Source organism: Symphodus melops (genome assembly GCF_947650265.1).
Source record: "Symphodus melops genome assembly, chromosome: 14".
In the NCBI taxonomy this organism is placed as follows: Eukaryota; Metazoa; Chordata; class Actinopteri; order Labriformes; family Labridae; genus Symphodus; species Symphodus melops.
The window spans coordinates 24,947,297-24,966,852 of record NC_136704.1 but is presented as its reverse complement, the minus strand read 5'-3'; the positions used below and the strand labels follow the sequence as shown (position 1 = coordinate 24,966,852).

Genomic DNA, 19,556 nt, shown 5'->3' with positions numbered 1-19,556 from the left:
TCTCTCTCTCTCTCTCTCTCTCTCTCTCTCTCTCTCTCTCTCTCTCTCTCTCTCTCTCTCTCTTTCTGGATCAAATGGATTTTTAAATTTTCCTCCCTGGGGGAGATGCTGCATTCCCTCCCCTCCAAGTGAACATGCTCGTCCGTTTGCAGCTTCAAACAGTGTTTATCTCTCTGGCGTGTCGAGAGTGATGCACACGCAGAAGTCTTCTCTTGTTACCAGAGATCTAAGAGTCACTCGTCCGTCACCACGCTGCACATAAAGTCCCACTTTGAGCACTTTACTGTCTTTACAAGCTGATTTGTCTGTCTGGAGCTGCTTTAACTTTTTCCACTGTTGAGTAGATTTACAGCTTTTGGAAATCCACTGGTCTGACCAGCTCAGACGAATGGGTGGAAAACATGTATTTTTTAACTTCACATTCACTCCAAAGCAAACGTTTCATTTTTGAAGACATTTTTTTGTCTCTTAAAAAAAAAAAAGTATTCTGGAGTGCTCAAACTATTCGTGCTTTCACACATGACTCCGGATGTTTCCAGGAGGAGCTGCATGACTTTTTTTTCCACTGCGAGTTCGAGTGAGCTGAGAACACAGCAGGATATTCTCCGGAGAATTCACCTCGAGCCAATCAGAGGGCCGGTGATGTTTATATTCTGCGACCAGAGTTTAATGAACCTGCTTCAAAAAATGATCTTCTCATCCTTCATGGCTGCTGATGTAGAAGCTGTCAGTTTGTCACCACACAAAGAAAGGCGGAGCTTTGCTCGCCGGTTATGAGGCGGCTATTTGTCCAAGTGTGGACTCACCGGGGTAGACGATGGCTGCCTCAGTGGAAACTGAGGCTGAGCAGCGGGGTGGGGGGGGGGTGGGGGGGGTCTGACCAGGTGTTTCTCCTGTCTGCACTGTCAGCTCTCATCGGGCCTCGAGCCAAGTCGCGCCACGTCTCATTGGGCTTCGGGGTTTTTGATCAAACCTCATTACAGAGCTTTCATTTCAGCTCCTACTGGTGGCTGAGTTATAGAGAAGATAAAACAGGACGACGCTTCGCCGGCTGCGTCGGCTTTCACATTATAATTTAATAAAGAAAAAACATTTACAGAGAAAATAAAAGGATCAGTTCACACAATTAAAACCCCAAATCTTTGATTTCTCATCACAAGTCTGGAAACAAATCAGTCAACAGAACGGAACAAAATTAGATGACTGACATTTCTCAAGACGAGTCAGTAAATTATTAACTTTAACTTCATTTGTTAGTGAAACAAAACAAAAAAAACAAACGGCGGTCCGAACTTGTGATTTTTGTGAACGCCAAAACCCATCGTTTGGGTTCTCACTGATTAAGAAGAGAGCTGCTGATCAGGGGAAGACCGGGACTTAGACCCCCCCCAGGACTCCCAAAAACTGAACTGAAAAAGGGCGTCAAAGATGTCCCAGTCCTGGTCTACAGCCTGGAGGGGGGGTGTACTGGACTCTGAATGAAGGTCCAGACAGAAGTCTCACTCCTGCATCGCCTGCAAAGCTTCAACGACGGCAGAACATGAACACGTTATTCTTCTGTCAAACTCCAGTTTCAAGGTCAATATAAGCCTGCAAGGTCATCTGTTTGAAACCATCCATCACAGACCCTTGAAGTGAACCCAGCGCTGAGTCTCTCTCTCAGGGTCACCTCTCGACTTCCTTTCAGATATTTGCATCAAAAAGCGTTTTTCCAATTTTGCCTTATTTAGCTCTCAATTAGCTGACTGATCTCGTCCTCCAGGAAGATTTTCTCTCGTTTCAGCAGCTTAGACGAGCCAGACGCCCTCTCGGCCAAAACACCGTGAATCTAATAGAGGTGAGGACGATTGCACGCAGTGATCAGACGAAATCCTTATCGCCGTAATTGCCTGCTTCGTGTTGTAGATTGACCTCTTTGTACGGCATACGTACACACACACACACACACACACACACACACACACACGTTATGATTCTACAGTTCATTTATCAGACGCTGTTATCCAAAGTGATGAACATCAGAGAGGAAGTACGACACAAGCAGGGAGTCTGGAGAGGAGGGAACAGGAAGTGCAAACGACCAGCTGATCAGAGGAAGTGACAAAGACAGCTGATCACCTTCAAAATCCTCGTCAAGGTCATTTATCACATCTGTGTTTTGTTGTATCGACCCGTCCGTGTACGTCTATTCATGGACGTTTTGAAAAACACGTTGTCCCGCTTCGACGACTCAAACGCTCCGTTTGCTTCCTCGTGACGTCCGTGAGTTTGACAGACTCCTCCCACTCAGTGAAGTCATTAGTTTGAGCAGCTCCTCGTTGTCAGGCAGTGATGATTCTTTCAGACGTTGAGCCTCCTTAAAAACCAAAACCCTGAGTGAAGGACACGGCAGGGCAGTATGTGTGCAGCGACGGACACGCTCTGTTGTCATGTGAGCGAGCTGACCAACGACAGGAACCACAGAGGAGGTCACGAGGAGGCTGACGTCACGCCGGCTCCTCGAAGGTGCGTCGAGGCTTTTCTGTCCCCGCTGAGCGCCGTTAATTAAGAAAAGTCTGAATTAAAGAATTAAAGCCGCTTAATCCCAATAAATATGGATGAGACTCCTGTCCCGAGTCTTCTTTAACAAACTGCTGAGTCATGGCCTTTTTTTTCTTCGATGTTAGCTTCTTCTTTTTTTCTGACCCAGGTGACCGCTCGCTAATGACTCATTAACGTGACATGATTTTATAATTTCCCCGACTGCCTGGAAAATAACGTAATTTTCTCTCCTTCAGCAAAGCTGGAGGTTATAAAAGTCTCATTTCTGGACGTCCTCGGTGATGACACACAGGAAGTGCAGCTCCACCTGAGCAGCTCTGGAGTTTCTGTCTTCTGCTTCTGCACGCCGTGTTTGGTTCTGTTTAAAGAAGTCCTTCCTGCTCTGCCTGATAGCTGGACTCCACCGTGTAAATACTGGAAGGAGGCCCCTGCAGGGCGCCGTAACGAGCGCCACATAGCACCGTCCAGCTCGCTCAAATGTAATAACAGAGAATAAGTGGTTATTTCTGCACCGGCTGTGTGAGTCAGGTTCACTTTAAATACTTTCTGTAAGTGCTGGCAGGATTAAACCAAAGTGTGACACCTCTTAATTTCCAATCCGTGCTTAGGTTGATGACAGATTTTGACACACATCAAAGGAACGGCGTTGAAGTTTCGAGCATGCAGAAACAACTTAGTCTGTGGCTGTCAGCTTCACATCCTATTTATTCTGCAGAATCACACTTTAAAGGGAAGCTAATCTCCTCAAAATCCTCGGCAGGCAGACTATTTTTTTTTTAGCAAACATTTCTCAAACTGCAGTAAATAAAGTAAATGCATTGATGCCGTGTCGAGGGAGGGGAGGGAGGGGGGGCGCCTACCTTCTCTGGTCCAAACAAGTCCAGAGCATTCAGGAGCAGAATCTAACAGCTCCTTTTAACATTCACACAAACAAACAAAGCCAGTGGATGACACTGGTTAACTTTCTCAGGACTTCATGCTTTTGATCGGGCTTCTTTAGATTCTCTCTTCTGTCTTCTTCTGCCTCCGGCTTCACGCCGCGTAATGAAAGCCGTCTCGCACAGGCTGACATGTTCTATCATGGGATAAATCTTTTTCCATCGTACTAAACCTCACAGCCGTGAGTGAGTTCAGACGAACTGCCGGCGTGAATCAAATCTGAAATAAAAGTCTGGTAATAAAATCTTTATTAATATTTAGTGGCAGGAAATCCTGGTACAGAAGGTGTTGAGTTTTCAGTCCTCGTCTTGGTCTTCCCAACATGTGCTAAAGGAACGTCGTGCTTCGATCATATCTGTGTGATGGGGCAGTGGTACGGTTCAGCAGTCTATCATTACATGTTCCATAAATGGGAGAAAGTAAGGCGAGTGAAGAGTTTCCACTCCTGCAAAGATCCCGCTCTGCGTCTCCGTCGCTGCACATTCCACAGCGCTCCCAACATTTCCAGGGTTTCCTCTAAAGGCAGGAAGCCCCCTTCTCCTTCACCCGCCCTCCGAACTCACATTCGTCTCCTGTGTGCCTTTGTCACCTTCTTTCTCAGAGCACTTTGTTTTTACAAGTTTCCTTCCCCCCCCCCCGCCCCCGGCAGGTTTTTCCCTTTCACAACAACAATGCCCTGCTTCATTTCAGCTCGCCCAACATCTGAGACCGCTGGAGCCGACGGGCTGCTCGGCACATGCTAAAGCCATTAGGTGGTGGGAGGACGGTGGTTCGCCGCAGAGGCATCACAAAATAACCATCTCACTGCGTACGCAATGAAGCCGAGGCAACGAATGGGCTTGTGTGTGTGTGTGTGTGTGTGTGTGTGTGTGTGTGTGTGTGTGTGTGTGTAGGAATGTGGCGCGTTGCCTGTCCAAACCGGCGGACTAGAACTCCTACAGTAAGGCTCTCAGAAGGATCGATACGCCTCCCATGCTCGGACACAACGCTACGTTAGCACGCGTCCTGAAGAGACGGACAGAACGAGCGCTCGGGTCGCCACGTTTTCATCGGAGCGTGTACTTAAGTAGTTTTTGTCCTCGGGGCGCCACCTTCTCATGCTCGGTTTAATGTTCTCTGTGTGAAGTTAAAAGGTGAGATAAAGAAATGCTGCGATTCATCGTCATCCTGACTTGTTTTTGTTCAAATAAAAACACGTGACTGACAGGATCACGACTTCATGACTCGTCCCGGTCGGTCGTGATCCTGGAGAACCCGTGACCTTGCATCGACATGCATCACGGCGTGCGTTTGAGCTTCCTGTTAATGTAGCTAAACGCTGCTCAGTATCTCCTCAGGCTGACACATCCCCGCCGTTTTATTCTTAGACTCAGACACATCCCATTTGGTCTCTCAGTCAGGCTCAGGCAGTTTGATGGAAGACTCTCTGCGGAGCTGGAGAATGACTTAATTACATCCACTATCTGGGAGTGCATTCATAATGTATGTCTCACTGAGCGTCGGCGTGGCCCGATTACAGCCGAGCAGGCGTCGTGACGGAACCGGGAGGACGAGAGCGTCAGAGTCTGACTAACGATCGACCGGCCGTTTTATCTACAGCTCATCAAATCACACAGAAGTGTTCAAGCTAAACCTCAAACTGATCAGATGTGTCGCCTCCTCGCCGAGGCTCCTTCATGAGTTTAAGTAGAAAACACGTGATGCTTCACGCTCTTCACATCGAAGCTAAACAGAGAAAGAGAACTCGTCGGGTTTCTGGACCCTCAAATCCACTCTGCTGTGCCTCCAATTAGTGTTTTTATGAAGGATGCAACAAAACTTGCATCTGTCCCACCGAGGGGGAAAATCTGTCGTTGGTCGTCATCCAGAGAAGAAGAAGAAGAAGAAGACTTTCTATGGAGCAGCTGCACGCTGAGTGTCGCTTTCTGACTTTTAGAAAAGGATGTGAAGGACGCACAAGATTTCTGAAACCGTTTTTTTTTATTTTTTTAAAGCCTTTACTGCACTGCAGATGTTGTTGTGTGTGTGTGTGTGTGTGTGTGTGTGTGTGTGTGTGTGTGTGTTCACAGCATGTACACACTTTACAGTATCATCTCCACTGGGGTGATGTGTCGCACAGTGTGTCGCAGTAAGCTGGATTCTGTGCCGCTTTGATCAGGCCAGAGTCCCCTCGCTAATCCGCTTGAGCTCTGGATGTTTGCCCAGGACACATATGTACACACACACACACACACACACACACACACACACACGTCCTCTCTCACAAATTGTGATTAAAAAACAGATGTAAAAAGGAAGGCAGGAAGATGAAATAGTCTACATTGATCAGATGGGAACAAGCTGACGTAAGACTTGGATGCAGGACTGAAGCACGCGGGTGCTCGTCTCACTTCTCGGGGTCGGCTTCGTCATCACACTTGCTTAGTTTTATTTTCCCAGTTGTATCAAATGGTGCTTTTTTCCCCTCTTTATTGGTAGCAGCTGAATGACGTAATGCCAGGATGCATTCTCACATCCTTACTCACACCTCACGGGTCGGATTCTTTCATCACAGCTGCGGGACACACGCAGGATTAGGACGTGTAGCTGCTCTCCTTCTTGTCGCTTGTCGTCGTCTTTCTGAAGCTCGAACTGAAAACACGACCTGCTCACAAACAGGTGTGCAAGGAAGCAGCTGATGGAGAGACGGAGTCTGTCACGCTCCACCCTGCATTACGTCACTCAGATGCTTCAGCACTGATGACATTGTCGGGCTGGGAGGGGAGGCCGGCCCTGGGGATGATGTCATTAATAACCAATCAGAGAATTCCTCGCCGGTAGAGCGTGGTCAGCTCCCGGAGCTGGAGCAGAGAGATGTGTCTTTCCCTCCGTGCAGGTCGTGGAGTCTGTGAGCCGTGTGTGTGTGTGTGTGTGTGTGTGTGTGTGTGTGCTCGAGGTTATTTTTAAACTTGTGCTGTTCCTGCCTGTGCCACACACAAAGAGGAAACTCATGTAAACATGAGGGAAGTGCTGTTTAAGCTAACAGAAAAAGAAGTCGAGCAGGACCCGTGCTAACTGCAGGACGCTTTACATCCGCTCTGGCACTCGCCTTTAAACACTCTTTTATTCTCTCTTTCCAGCACTGTGCACAACCACAGCGCTTTAACCTTTGACCTCAGCGCTCGGTGACGGGAAGCACGCATTAAACATGCAGGTGGACAATGCAAACATGAACTGTGCCACCTTTGATTGCTCGCCGCCTGTGTGCAACACTTTGGTGGTTATTTTACGCTTCGTGTCGAGCGTTTACCTGAAACGATGAGACGGTGTCTGTCCCACGAGTCCGAGACAAAGCTAACGCTTGTGTGAAGACCCGCTCTGACCTTCAGCTCTGTTGTCTTCAGGCCCAACAATGTCACCTGCTAGTTCCTCATGTTTCCTGTTTTCTAACTGTAAGTGCTGCTGCGTCATTGTCCAGATCTTTCTTCACTTCAAACTCCTTCCTGTTGCTTTGGAAATAACCACGAGCAGCGAGAAGGTTCCAGGAGGTTAAAAGTGTCGGTGGAAGAGGCGGAGATATCGAGCCTGATTTCTCCGCTTTTAACGATTCAGGGGGGCGTGGTCTGATTCATGGCGTCACTACGAGTTATATGCCGCTCCCGATGGAGTCACACATCGCATCGATCGTCCTCCATGTTTGTTTTTCACCTTTTACCTGTCACGTTTTAACACGCAGGTTTCTGGTCAGGGTGAGAATAACTTTATAGATCCTCCAATGAGGGAAATGTAGCTGCTCAAAAACCCCGGTTGAAACTGTCCTTATGTCTTTATCATCGGTAACAGGTGACCCCTTTTCCATTACCTGTTGTCACCTTGATCCATCGTTAAGGTTAAATATAGATGAGTGCAGCTTGTGTCTGGAACAAGGGGCTGCGGCGTGTTGCCTCCCCTCTTAAATCTTTCTAATTCAGCCTGTTAGCTTACAGCACAGAGGCCGAGAGCACCCGGGACACTCTGACGCCTGCAGCCATAAGGATGATCAATCACTGGCATTACTGGTGCAGTTAAAACTGTACCCACCACAGACCCCTGTGCCATGCAGGCAGCCCGTGACCTGACCCCCCCCCCCCCCCCGCCGCCGCCTCGCTGCCCATTACGGCCCCACTGCGGTGAAACTATTCAACTCTGCAGCCACTCACTTCTTCCCCTCTTCTCCCTCATGGGAAAGCTGCAACATTTACGTCTCTGCTGCCACAACATAATAAAGCCTGTGTTCTTTCTGTCTCTCACTCCCCCCCCCCCCCCCCTCAGCTCGATCACCTGAAGTCTCGTGATTCAAATCTCCTCTTGGAATTCTTCAGATTTATGCAAACTCATTTTTGGGTGCATTTTACGTGACCTCAAACTGTTAAAATTCTTATTTTTACACCGAGCCTGAAGCGGGGAGGGGAGGGGGGGAGGGGAGGGAGGGAGAGGGGGGGGGGGGGTGCACTTGGCCTGCACTGTCACACTTTTAATGCATATTTTTAGTGCATTAAAGCTTTCTCACTCAGAGCAGTCTGTGCAACATTCACAAAGCTCACAGCTCCTTCTGCTGCCTCACAGCTTGGACACACAGACACACACACCTTTGTGCACGCCGACAGCACATACATATATTTCACAGATTAGGACCAGGACAGAGGCACTAGTGTTCACCCCCCCTCCCCCCCCCCCTCCCCACTCGAAGGGGCCCATTTCACATCCCTCCACCACCTGCATCACTTATCACCTCTCCAAAGCTGAGTGGAGCAGCCCGTCCCCGTCTGCTCCGTCACACAGATGTGAAGTTTGTTTGAGTGCTTTTAAAATGATACATCCTGGTGTTAAAGCCTGGAGTCACATGCTGAATTAACTCTGTGACACTGGCCGATGGTGATATTTGATTTCGTACCTCACGTTTAATCTTGAATTCCTGCAAGTTGTGAGGTAATAATAAGCTTGACGTTAGCACCGGTGACGCTGTGCTAGCATGCAAAGAGGAAGAGGAGCTCAGAGCAGAGGGGAGAGGGAGTGAACACATGATTGACTGGCTGGGAAAAAGTCGGGGGCCATAAGCTGCTTATGGTTATGAAGAGAGTCAATTGCAGCGCAATCACTTTTTAATAAACTTGAGTGAGAGAGCGCGCATATTCAAAGAGACATTTAAATGGAGGAGGCGTGCAGGCTGGACGCAGAGTTAACCCGCTGCAGCGCTGAACTCGCTTTCATCTGCGTGGTCATCACACGTGTCCGACAACATCCTTTTATCACCGCTGCTCTTTAAGGGTGAAACTGATAAGCACATGCGTTATCAACAGTTTGGAAGAGGCCTGAGAGCTGCATTGATTTTTTTGTTTTGCAGTCCTCTGCAGCATGGTGCAGGCAGCAGATCTCTGTGAGCAGAGCTCGTCATGAGCTGCCTCCAAGGATCATTTAGCCTTTAAAGATGAAACATTACACCCATGAAGCTAGAATACCTTTTGTTGTGTTTGATTCACCTCGTCTTCATCCTAACTGAAGACGAGGGACAAGATTTTCTGTGTCTGAAGAGTCCAGTTTCTGGTCTCCGGAGTCGTCCTCTGGCTGAGCGCATCGTCACGCTGCAGAGTTTAAGTTGCTAGTTCTTCTGCAGACAGGAAGGAGAACTTGGAAGAGGAAGGAGAACTTGGAAGAGGAAGTGTTGTCGCGTAACGTGAAGGCAGCACAGGAAGCCCTTTAAAAAATGGCTGCAGAAGGTTCACGAGCTCTCTCCTCTTGCTGTGTCTCCTCACTCTGATTAGACTTTACGTCCACGTCCGTCATATTCACCGCTTTGAATCTCGTCCAATCACTGAGCTGTGTCCACTCCTAAACTCACCTGCTGCGCTCTCATTGGCTGGAGGAAACACACCAGCCCAGAGTCAGCCGAAATAAAACAAAACAATAGAGTCAGAGGACAGAGTCTCTGCAGACACAGTCACACACGTACGGAGGCCCAGAAGGGACAAAAGAGCAGCTTCACTTTAAGAGAAGTCAGTGTTTTACTTTTCAGGAAAAAGCTACAGATTTTAAAGTTTATCTTCAGCATCGAGGGAAAAGAGGATGCATACTCTTCCTCTGTTGCTTCTGGGTGGATGTGTCCCACCCATCAACATGAGGACACCTCCGGCCATCAGTGTTTGCTGGGGGAGACGTGGTTGTCCCGGAAGAGGAGGGGAAACATCTGAGCCGGTGGCTAGGCTAACTCACACCTACTCTGGCCGTGGGTTAATGAAGTGTACACACTGCTGGGGTTTACTGGCAAACACATGTGCACTTTGGAGCATACACACACCTAATTGCACACAGAGAGACACTAACAAACACGCCGGTTCATTAAGCAGCACTTAGCGTCTCAGTTAATAAATGACGAGGGAAATATTGTGAAGCTCGTTTCCTCGCGTGAGATTAAAGAAGCACACAGAGTTACTTTTTTATTTTCCTCTTTCACACTCGCACTCCCACGCTCTGTAATAACCTCCCTGATCATTGCACAACACGCCGGGAGCATGTTCAACAGCGCCCCCTGCTGTGAAATAAACGCAGTGCAGCTTAAAAAAAAAGGAGCAACAACTTGTTCAGCAGACGAGGCAAAGAGGCGGCGGCGTGCAGGGGATTGATCGGGTGCTGATGTGTGTCAGACAGAGACGCTGTGTTTGTGCCGATGAGTGGAGACAGCCAATAAACAGAGCTGTTTGTTGGAGGTGTCCGCAGGCTGTCTTCGAGGGGAGCCTCAGAGCTAACAGGCCGTCTCTCTCAGCTCCTCTTTGCTTTGTTTTTTGCAGAGGGGGAGACAGAAAGGAGAGAAGAGACATTGATTAGGAGAGGAGTTTATAGTGATTTGAACCAGGAGTTTAAGTACGGCAGAACAGCGGGACAGTTTTTGGACTCTATGGAAGTCAAAGACTGCTCAGCGGGAGAGGTATTAACTTTTCACTTGAGTTAAAGATCTACAAGTCGAACCCGCTCCGAATAAGCAATCCCACTCGGAGGTAAAGCAGCAGTGAAATCAATTTGACACACTTCATCGAGTGCAGCTACAGTAACGTACACTATATTATTTAACCTTATGCTCTGATCTGCTGCTTCAGAGCTGTGTTGACATCACATCCGCTCACTTCTATTCCCTGAGCTGACACCCGCACCCACACGGCAGACCACATGTCTGTAACTCATATCTTTTGGCCAGCTGCCTGTCAGGTTGGCAGCCATGTCTGTTTATAAGGTTTCACCCGAGGGGAGAGTCTGGACAGGCCTGTGGATCCACACACACACACACACACACACACACACGTGTCCATACTGTACTCACCGCGGATACACACACGCATCCTAATTGAAAGGAACATTGCAATCAGTGTGTGTGCACCGCAGAGCCCCGGGTGTCTGCAAGTCTGAGCTGAGACAGATGTTCTGGTGCTCTAAGCTAACAGGGTGGAGACCTGTGGTCATTAACAGTGGCATGGCAGCAGGGAGATGCCTCATTAGGTGAGAATAGAATGAGAAAAAAAAAGACAGAGAGATCGTGAAGAAGAAGCAGAAAAACTAAAGGAAAAGTAAAATAGGGACATGGCTGCTCCTGTCGAATGTCCCCGAGGTGTCTGCCCCATGAAAGGACGTTTTTCTTGCTGCTTACTCGTGGTGGATTCAGTGTGAGCTGAGGATTATAATATGAATGGAAAGTGTTGTCGCTTATCTTTAATAAGCCCCTCGAAGACAGACAGAGCGATAGAGCTGTTTCTGTGTCTGTAGCTTTAAATATGTAAATGAGCTGTGTCTGACCACGCCCCCTCTCTGGAAGGGCTCGGGTGTACTCGCTGCTTTCTGGCTCCATGTCCTATTGCTTACGGTGAGAAGGCAGACTCAGAGGGCAGAACAAAGGGGGAGGGGCTACTGCCCTTTGTGATGTCATGAAGGGAACATCTCCAAACGGCCTGTTTGAGCAGGCTGAAGACGAAGAGGACGGACTTTTCTCATCGTTGCGGGGTTTGTAGGCAGACTAGAAACACATGTTAGAGGAACATGGAGGAGAGGATTCTGGGTAATATGGGACCTTTAAACTGTGGATGGATTATTGCAAATTACAAATGATCTTTGTGAACTTCAATCAGCTGCACACTGAGCTGGAAGCTGTTTCATGGGGACGATAGTAGCCTAAGAGTTTGTGTTTTCAGGAATTGCAAAAAAAAAAGTGTGAATGATCTAAAAAGCTGTGAATGAACTTATTATTGTCTGGACTTTAAAACGTCCTCTGGTTCTGCTGAAATTGTCCAATTCTGACCTGAAACTTGAACAATGAAGCAAAAGAGTTGAAAGAAAGCAGCAATCATTCACAGCCTATTGGAGGAAGGACTTCAGGGTTGAGGTCGCTCATTCACAAAGGCCTCTTTGAATGTTGGATTTCATATGTGGACAATTTTCTTTAGCAGCTGGCCTCAGGCGGGGAGTGAAACCCCGCGTGTTTAAGAATCACGTCTCTTTGTGAGGAATCACGCTCGCCACCGCCGTGTTCGTCATCTTGTGTGCAAAAATTCAAACGTGTTGACACGCCTTATATGATTTGAACATGCAAAGACTGAAACAAAGCCTGTAAAGGAAGTCGGATATTTCCTGTATATGTTTGTATGGATGTGATTGTGTGTGAAAAATGTGGCGTGGCTGCATTTTCAGCGTCGGTGTCACATGTAAAGAAAAGAGGTTAATCTGTCGGATCAGCAGTGAGAAATGTGCTTCTTTTTCTTCAGGCTTCGAGCGGGTCACGTTCACAGTATCTCACACATTAGCCGGCGCTGGCTGTGGCGGAAGGAGAGAGCGATGTGACGAGTGAAGGGCTCGGAATCAGCTGGTCATCAGCTGGACAGGAAGTGTGGCTGGTGGGAAACGGAGGTTCTTCAGCTGCGAGAATGACAAGCTTAATCTTTGAGCTAAATTATTTATTCGAATAAATAAACAGGCATCAGTTTGCCAGATATGAGAGCAGCTATCAGGTGAACAGGTGTTGCAGCGATGGAAGCGGGCAGTGGAACTGCTTCAGATAGAAGTGATTGTACCCGAGCTAAAAAGCCTCTGCATGTTTCTAATAAGCTCCAGCAGCAGAAAGCTGCTCAAACTAGGATCAATGTTGGAGATGAAACATGGAGAGAGGTTAGAACGCAGAAAGCTTTACAGACCCATGCAGAGCTGGCTAAACACTGAAGCTACAGTGTCCACCACATGCAGAGCTGGCTAAACACTGAAGCTACAGTGTCCACCACATGCAGAGCTGGCTAAACACTGAAGCTACAGCGTCTCTACATGCAGAGCTGGCTAAACACTGAAGCTACAGTGTCCACCACATGCAGAGCTGGCTAAACACTGAAGCTACAGTGTCTCTACATGCAGAGCTGGCTAAACACTGAAGCTACAGTGTCCACCACATGCAGAGCTGGCTAAACACTGAAGCTACAGTGTCCACCACATGCAGAGCTGGCTAAACACTGAAGCTACAGTGTCCACCACATGCAGAGCTGGCTAAACACTGAAGCTACAGTGTCCACCACATGCAGAGTTGGCTAAACACTGAAGCTACAGTGTCCACCACATGCAGAGCTGGCTAAACACTGAAGCTACAGTGTCCACCACATGCAGACCTGTGTGAGAGGAGGGGGGGTGGAGAGGAGTTTACAGAACAGATGATCTGATAACTTCCACATCATCAAAACGCCGTTGAATTGCTCAGCGGTGGAGCAGCGCTGGTGCGTGTTCACATTATGCATGGCTTCCTGTGAGCCCTGCTTTTATTGCACACAGCAGGGCTTTGTATCTGACTGCATGCTTATGGGACAGTAACAGTGGAGGAGAGTGGGAGTGCGCTCAGGGATACATTCCTCCATAAATAAGTGAGGACCACAGAGTATAACTGCACACAGCGGGAGGCCCCCCCCCCCCGGCTCCTCGTAAGACCCTGAGTGTTCACGTCTGTCAGCCGAGTTGATCATCCTTTACTCAACAAACGCTGGCAGCTGTGAAAGAGAGAGAGAGAGAGAGAGAGAGACATTCTTGAGCTATTGGAGTGAGACACAATTCACTTGCAGATCCCTTGTGACACTTTTCAGGCCCCGGAGTGCTGACAGTGAACGTGCAGAGAGGCCGGTTGTCCGGACCACAGGATGTAATTGTTGGTCTTTTGGAGGAGCTGCTTTAATTATGAGTTTCGGTTTGCTAACGCCGACCTGGTGGTGATGAAGTGTGTGTCACTGTCAGGACGGAGGCCTTTTCACTCTGACAGTGAATGCTAGAGGATTTCAGTGGCGTTTTTTTTTTTTTAAACATCTGATTGTTCTTTTTGGTCACATCCATCCATCCATTATCTTTACCGCTTTTCCCGTTGCGAGGTTGTGGGGGGGCTGGAGTCGATCCGAGCTGTCATTGGGCGAGAGGTCGGGTTACACCCTGGACTGGTCGCCAGCCAATCACGTGGCTGACAGAGACAGACAACCAGCCACACTCACATTCAAACCTACAGACAATTTAGAGTCACCGACGACCTGATGGTCAACGGAGGTTGCTGGTTTGAATCCCCGTCTGTCAGGAGCCTGTCTGGGTGGAGTCTGCATGTTCTCCCCGTGCATGTCATGGCTTCTCTCCGGCTTCCTCCCACAGTCCAATCACACGCTGGTTAGGTTGCCTCCTGGACGCTTCCCTTTGGAGGTTTTTCCGTGCAAACCCAACCAGGAGGTGAGACCTCGGAGAGGACCCGGGAACGCCTCAGAATCCTGAAAGATCATCTGATATTTAGGTCTTTGTGCTTATTTCTGATGGAAGAGAGTCGATCCTGTTTGTCTTTGCTGCCAACTTTTAAAAAGAGACAAATCTGTCAGAAGAGGATGAAACATTTGAGTCTGCTGTTTCCTGCACCATCTGTCCATATAGCTGTTAAAACAGGACGTGCTCCAGCCTGTTCTTGCACATGGTTGTGGGATACAGCAGAATGAGGTACTTCACTTTTTCATCGGCTGGGTGTTTTTCCGTCTTTTGCTGTTTTTTTTTAGTTGTTAATTCACTTTGTAGAAACCAAAACGTGTCAAAGAGGACGATGAAGCGTGCACGCTGCAGGAGGCCTCCACGCTGCTGCTCCACGTAAACGTGAGCGTGCTGACTTATTGGTAAACTTATACAGTTGAGTGTGTTCATATAACCTCCCATCCTGTTGCGTTGCATCGTTTTGTATCATTTAGTTGCATTTTGTATTTTCGCCTGTCGTAACGTGTTTTCTGCCTGTCCTGTCCTGTGTCATCTATTGGACTGGAAATACGTTCAATTTCCATAAAAACCATTAAAGCTGACTTTTTTTTTTTAATAAAACAATTAGCATAGCGTGAAGCTAAGCTAACTCAGTTCAACTTTCTAATGAGATAACTGGGCCCCGCCTGTTGTGACTAAGTGCCTGAGCTGTGAGTGAGCGGCTGAAAGCAGACTGAAAGTGGGCGGGATCAGACTTGTCTCCATATGTTACACTTCATCTGTCAGCTGCTGCATTGTGTTTGTTCATGCACACACACACACACACACACACAGACACACACACACACACACACCACTTTCAATTACACGGCCCACAAAGTAGGCCATTGATCCCCTCACGTTTTCCTGTTCAGGGATGTCCGTTTGTGCCTTTTCCTGGCACATTCAGATCAGGTCACTTTCATCAGCAGCTGCAAAGAGGAAAAAGATCTAAAGCAGAAGTCAGTCCACCCCCCCCCCCCCACCCCCCCCTCTCAGCCTTTATCTAAACAGACGTATATCCGTTACAGACGTGTACTTACTGACATGTTTGCACAGTATATGAAGCCGGCGAGTGTGTTTGCAGACTGTCAGGCAAACAGGACGGCGTCGCTTTCCACAAACCCTCGGAGCAGGAGCAAACACGAAGACTGCGACGTCTCCGGCGTGGTCGCTAACTGGAAACAACGCCGTCGCTGCGAAGGAGTGGCGCTTGATCGGATGACTCGATCACATCTCAGGACAGAAGGAGGTTATGACACGTTTGGATGCGTGCGAGCGCGTGGCGGGCCTCTCTGCAGGGACTCGTGGTCCGGATACACAAACACAATGTGTGCACACGTCGTGTCCCAGACAGTTTGATTGACACTTGTTAGTCTCAGGGTGAGGAGAGTTTCTTCTTTAACTCCCAGCAGCTCTCTGTCTGTTTCACACACACACACATTGACATTCAGTGTAGGACCCTTTAGCCCCAGGGTGAGGGCGCGAGTCGCTCTGCGTCCTGGAATGCAGTTGACTTTCTAAATCCCCACCAGTCTATCCTGGGGCTGCGGGGCAGGGCCTATCTCAAGCCCCCTTTTTTCCACGTGAGCGACGTCTGGAATCTCTAAGCAAACCCGACTCACCCGGCCTCACTCTGTTTTCGACCGCCGCTGTGTGTGTGTGTGTGTGTGTGTCCCAGAAGTGCAATGGAGGAAGAGAAAGCAGACGAAGACAAAGATTGCTCACTCGGGGAAGGTAATGAGCGTTCTGACATGCCACACGCAAATGTGTTCGGATCCTTCGGAGGTCTGCGTCTGTGCTCTGTCTGCTGAGTGTAATTTGGTGAGCAGTGGGGGAAACTGTTCGGGGAGTTAAAAATAGGACTGAAGTACATGAGACTGCTGCTGTGCTAAAGTTGAGCATGCAGGGTGAGGACGGGGGAGAGGGGGGGAAGGGGGGGGGGGGGCGAGATCATGACGCACAACCGTTCAGTGTCAGAAATTAAACCTGCCTTTTGTGTTTATTGATGAAGCAGCGTTTGTGTTGTCATGGTTACGTGTGAACTAAACTGCACAGAGAGGGCGTCGTCACGGACTCATGGTTGAATCACGTGAGCGTGTGTTTTCTTCCCGTCCTGGAGTTGCTGCTCCGGTTGAATGTGAATCTATACCTCCGCCTCGCTCCCAACACGTCTGTGAGACAGGAGAAGACTGAATTCCTTTTTTTTTTCCCCCTCTGTAGCTCACAGCGAGCTTTCAAAGCTTTCAAAGAAAACAGATGAAGCAGAGCTATATCAAGCCACCCACCAAATAATGGAAAGTCACTTGAAATATCCTCCTAACTACTGAGGAGCTGAACGCCGTAAGAGGCCCTTTATGGTGTGCCATTACCCTCTGAAAGGTGCAGCTCGACCTGCCTGTCTGAAAACAAGGCAGCTGCTCTCATCCCTCGCTCCCTTCCTTCTCCTTTAGTCCCCTCCTCTTTCCTCACTTTGCGTCTCTTTTTGACGGATTATAAATGTACCACGTCGGCTCTGATGGATCCAAGACAGAGTGCAAAGATGATGATGTGCACGAGGAGGCCGCGTGGGTTTTTATCCACATTGATCCAAAAACAGCGCTAACATCTTAAAAAAGAATTTTCTATGTGACTCAAACGTCTCAGGCTGAGCCCAGCTTTTTCACACAGTCATCAAAAATAGACGCAGACGTTTCCTCCCCGTGCTTTTCATCCAAAGCTCTGGCTCTAACAGATGCTCTGGAAGTTTATGCGTTTGAATCAATGGCTCTTCTTTAAAACACGACGTGCCAAAACAGCTGTTTCACTTCTGTGTTTTCATCAGCAACACTGCGCCTGTCACGTTAAATCACAGCTCCATCGTTGAAATGTAAAACAGAATAAATATGAGACGAACTCGGGCGGCTGCAGCGCTGACAATGTTTATTTCTGCGAGCTCGTGGAGGAAATATTAACATCCTTTTGCATAAGAAGTCAGTTTCCTCTTTTGTTTGCCTCCTCACTGAGCTGTGTTTTTATTCCATTTAACACAGTATCAGAGTCTCACATGGTTGAACTCACCCTGACATGCCCTCTGCATGAACTATGGAAGAATAACACACACACACACACACACACACACAGACACAGGCTCTTGTTGTTGATGTCAAAACAATCAGCAGTGCACATGTTGACCCCTTGTCTCTGTGTCCCCTCTGTCCCCTCAGAACAAACAAAAAGCAACCTGAAGGTAACCTCCCCGGAGGACGCCGAGCACGTAGGCCGCAGACAGGCCTCCCCAAATGGGACGCCCCTTTCCAGAGGGGACGCCAAAGGCAGCCGCACGGTCCCTCGGAGACACACGTTAGGGGGCGCCCGCGGCTCCCGAGAGATCCTGGCTATGCAGCCGCCAGACATGGACAAAAAGAGGGAGGCCTTCCTGGAGCATCTGAAGCAGAAATACCCCCACCATGCATCGGCCATCATGGGCCACCAGGAGAGGCTGCGAGAGCAGGTCAGTGGGTCCAAGGAGTCCTGGGTGGGACTAGTTTGATCTGATTTATTCACCTGTTCGATGCTTTCACACATGCACATTTCAAAGCTGCAATGAGCGGATGAACTTTCAGACAGAACATGACACAGCTTGTTTTTAATTTAATTTCACTTTCTTCTTCCTTTTTTTGACTCAGCTTGTATTGCTACTGAGAGGCACATTTTGCTAGCTTGATGCATCGAGCATAAAGCTAGTTATCAAGTTTCCATTTCCCCCGAAGCTAACCGGCTGCTGGCAGGCGACGTGAATCATGGTGACAATCTTCTTGTCTAATTCTCTCAGCGTATTTATCCTTTTTAACAGGACAGCAGGGGTGAAACATGGCTGACACATAAACATGTAGACTGTATGTGTAGTAGCACATATGAAGAACTTCTTCTTCTCTTTTGTGTTCACACTCACAGTTCCAGGTATTTTTATTGTCCCTTGCAGACTCCGAAACAATTTCCTCCTGTTTTCTTCCTTCTGTTTGCCGCGGGTTAAATGTGAAGTCTATCCTATAAATCTGCCTGTCAGAGGTTTCCCTCCCACAGCCGCTGTGAAACACTGAGCTTTTAGTGAGTAGGTGGAAGAAAACAGGAGCACCACAAACTACTTTAAATCATCCATACAGTCTGAGTTTAGATCGTACAGTTTCCGAGCAGCCCAGCTTTTAAAGTTTGAGTGCTCTGACGGGGGGGGGGGGGGGGGTGACCCAGAGGGAGTCACTATGGGTGGACTCACCTGGTCATTGTCTGTTTGTTTGCTTCAGGTCAGAGGAGACGAAAAGGGAGGGGCATGCAGGCTTTTGTAGTCAAAACAATCGAAGTAATGGCGAGGCTGGCACCGAGCCACAGGGGAGCTCCAGGCATTGTGCAAGAGGGATTTTGTGAGCTGCAGCCCACACAGCTCTACCTGCATGCAAAGTTAACCCTACACACTCTGATCATCAACATGTGAATATCAGCCAGCAGGAGGGAATGACTTTCATCATTGTGCATTATTTAATCAACAAGTGCTCAACAGAAGGTGTGAAAAGCGCGTGCATGTGATGTTGTTATTGAGTCCAGAGGAGAAAGGAGGAAAGGGTGTTGTGTTGTGAAATGTAAGCAGTCAGACAGGTAAATTCGGCTCCGGATTTTTTTTTTGGGGTGGAGTCAGCGTTGCCATAGTGACTCGTGATGTCACCGCTGGAGGGGCTCAGTTTACGTGTAGGTGCCTGCTGGAGCGGACAGGCTGGGAGCTGCTCTGCGGAGAGGGCGATGGATCTGCAGAGTGTCCGGAGGCATGGCTCTCCGTGCGACAAGACCGCGGAGGAATAGAAAGTTACTTCTTTTCTTCTAAAAGAGCAAAAAACGGAATACAGTGTTCGCCCTGCTCGACTTCAGCTCGAGAGGAGAGGGGATCAAGGTAGGAAACTATCGAACATTTCTTCTTCTTCTTTGCCTTTTGTCGGCGCGCGCTGCAGGACTTTTAAAAGAGCAGCGTGACGCACAGAAGTGCGCACGGAAGATGTTTGTGCTGCAGCAGACAAGTGTGCACGCGAGCAGGCTGCAAGGTGCTGCAAACTTTGGGAAGGGGGGGGGGGGGGGAGAGTTGTCGATCGACAACTATTTGAGCGCGACTGTTCTTGAGTTCACTCAGGCAGCCTTGAAGTCGTAAATCATAGATAATAACAGAATCACCTGAAGCGCCCCGTCCGTCACCCCACAGGTGGCACTTCTGATCTGAAGCTGCTTTCTTCTCTCTGTGCTCGTGAATGGAAGTTGAGCTTTTTCCTTGCACG

The 19,556-nt window shown here is 48.6% G+C and overlaps 1 protein-coding gene across 11 annotated transcripts in view; it reads left to right on the top strand.

The window, feature by feature from the left end:
• Positions 1 to 19,556, top strand: part of kiaa1217 (KIAA1217 ortholog) — a 90,890-nt gene that overhangs the window by 36,646 nt on the left and 34,688 nt on the right. For 9 of the 11 annotated variants that reach the window (XM_079361951.1, XM_079361953.1, XM_079361949.1 and 6 more), the window contains exon 2: positions 17,466 to 17,752. In XM_079361951.1, coding sequence (XP_079218077.1) covers positions 17,466 to 17,752 — 287 coding nt within the window. Of the gene's footprint in view, positions 1 to 15,545; positions 15,997 to 17,465; positions 17,753 to 19,109; positions 19,181 to 19,556 lie in introns of those variants that run through there. The other 2 variants (XM_079361950.1, XM_079361946.1) reach the window with 2 other exon arrangements.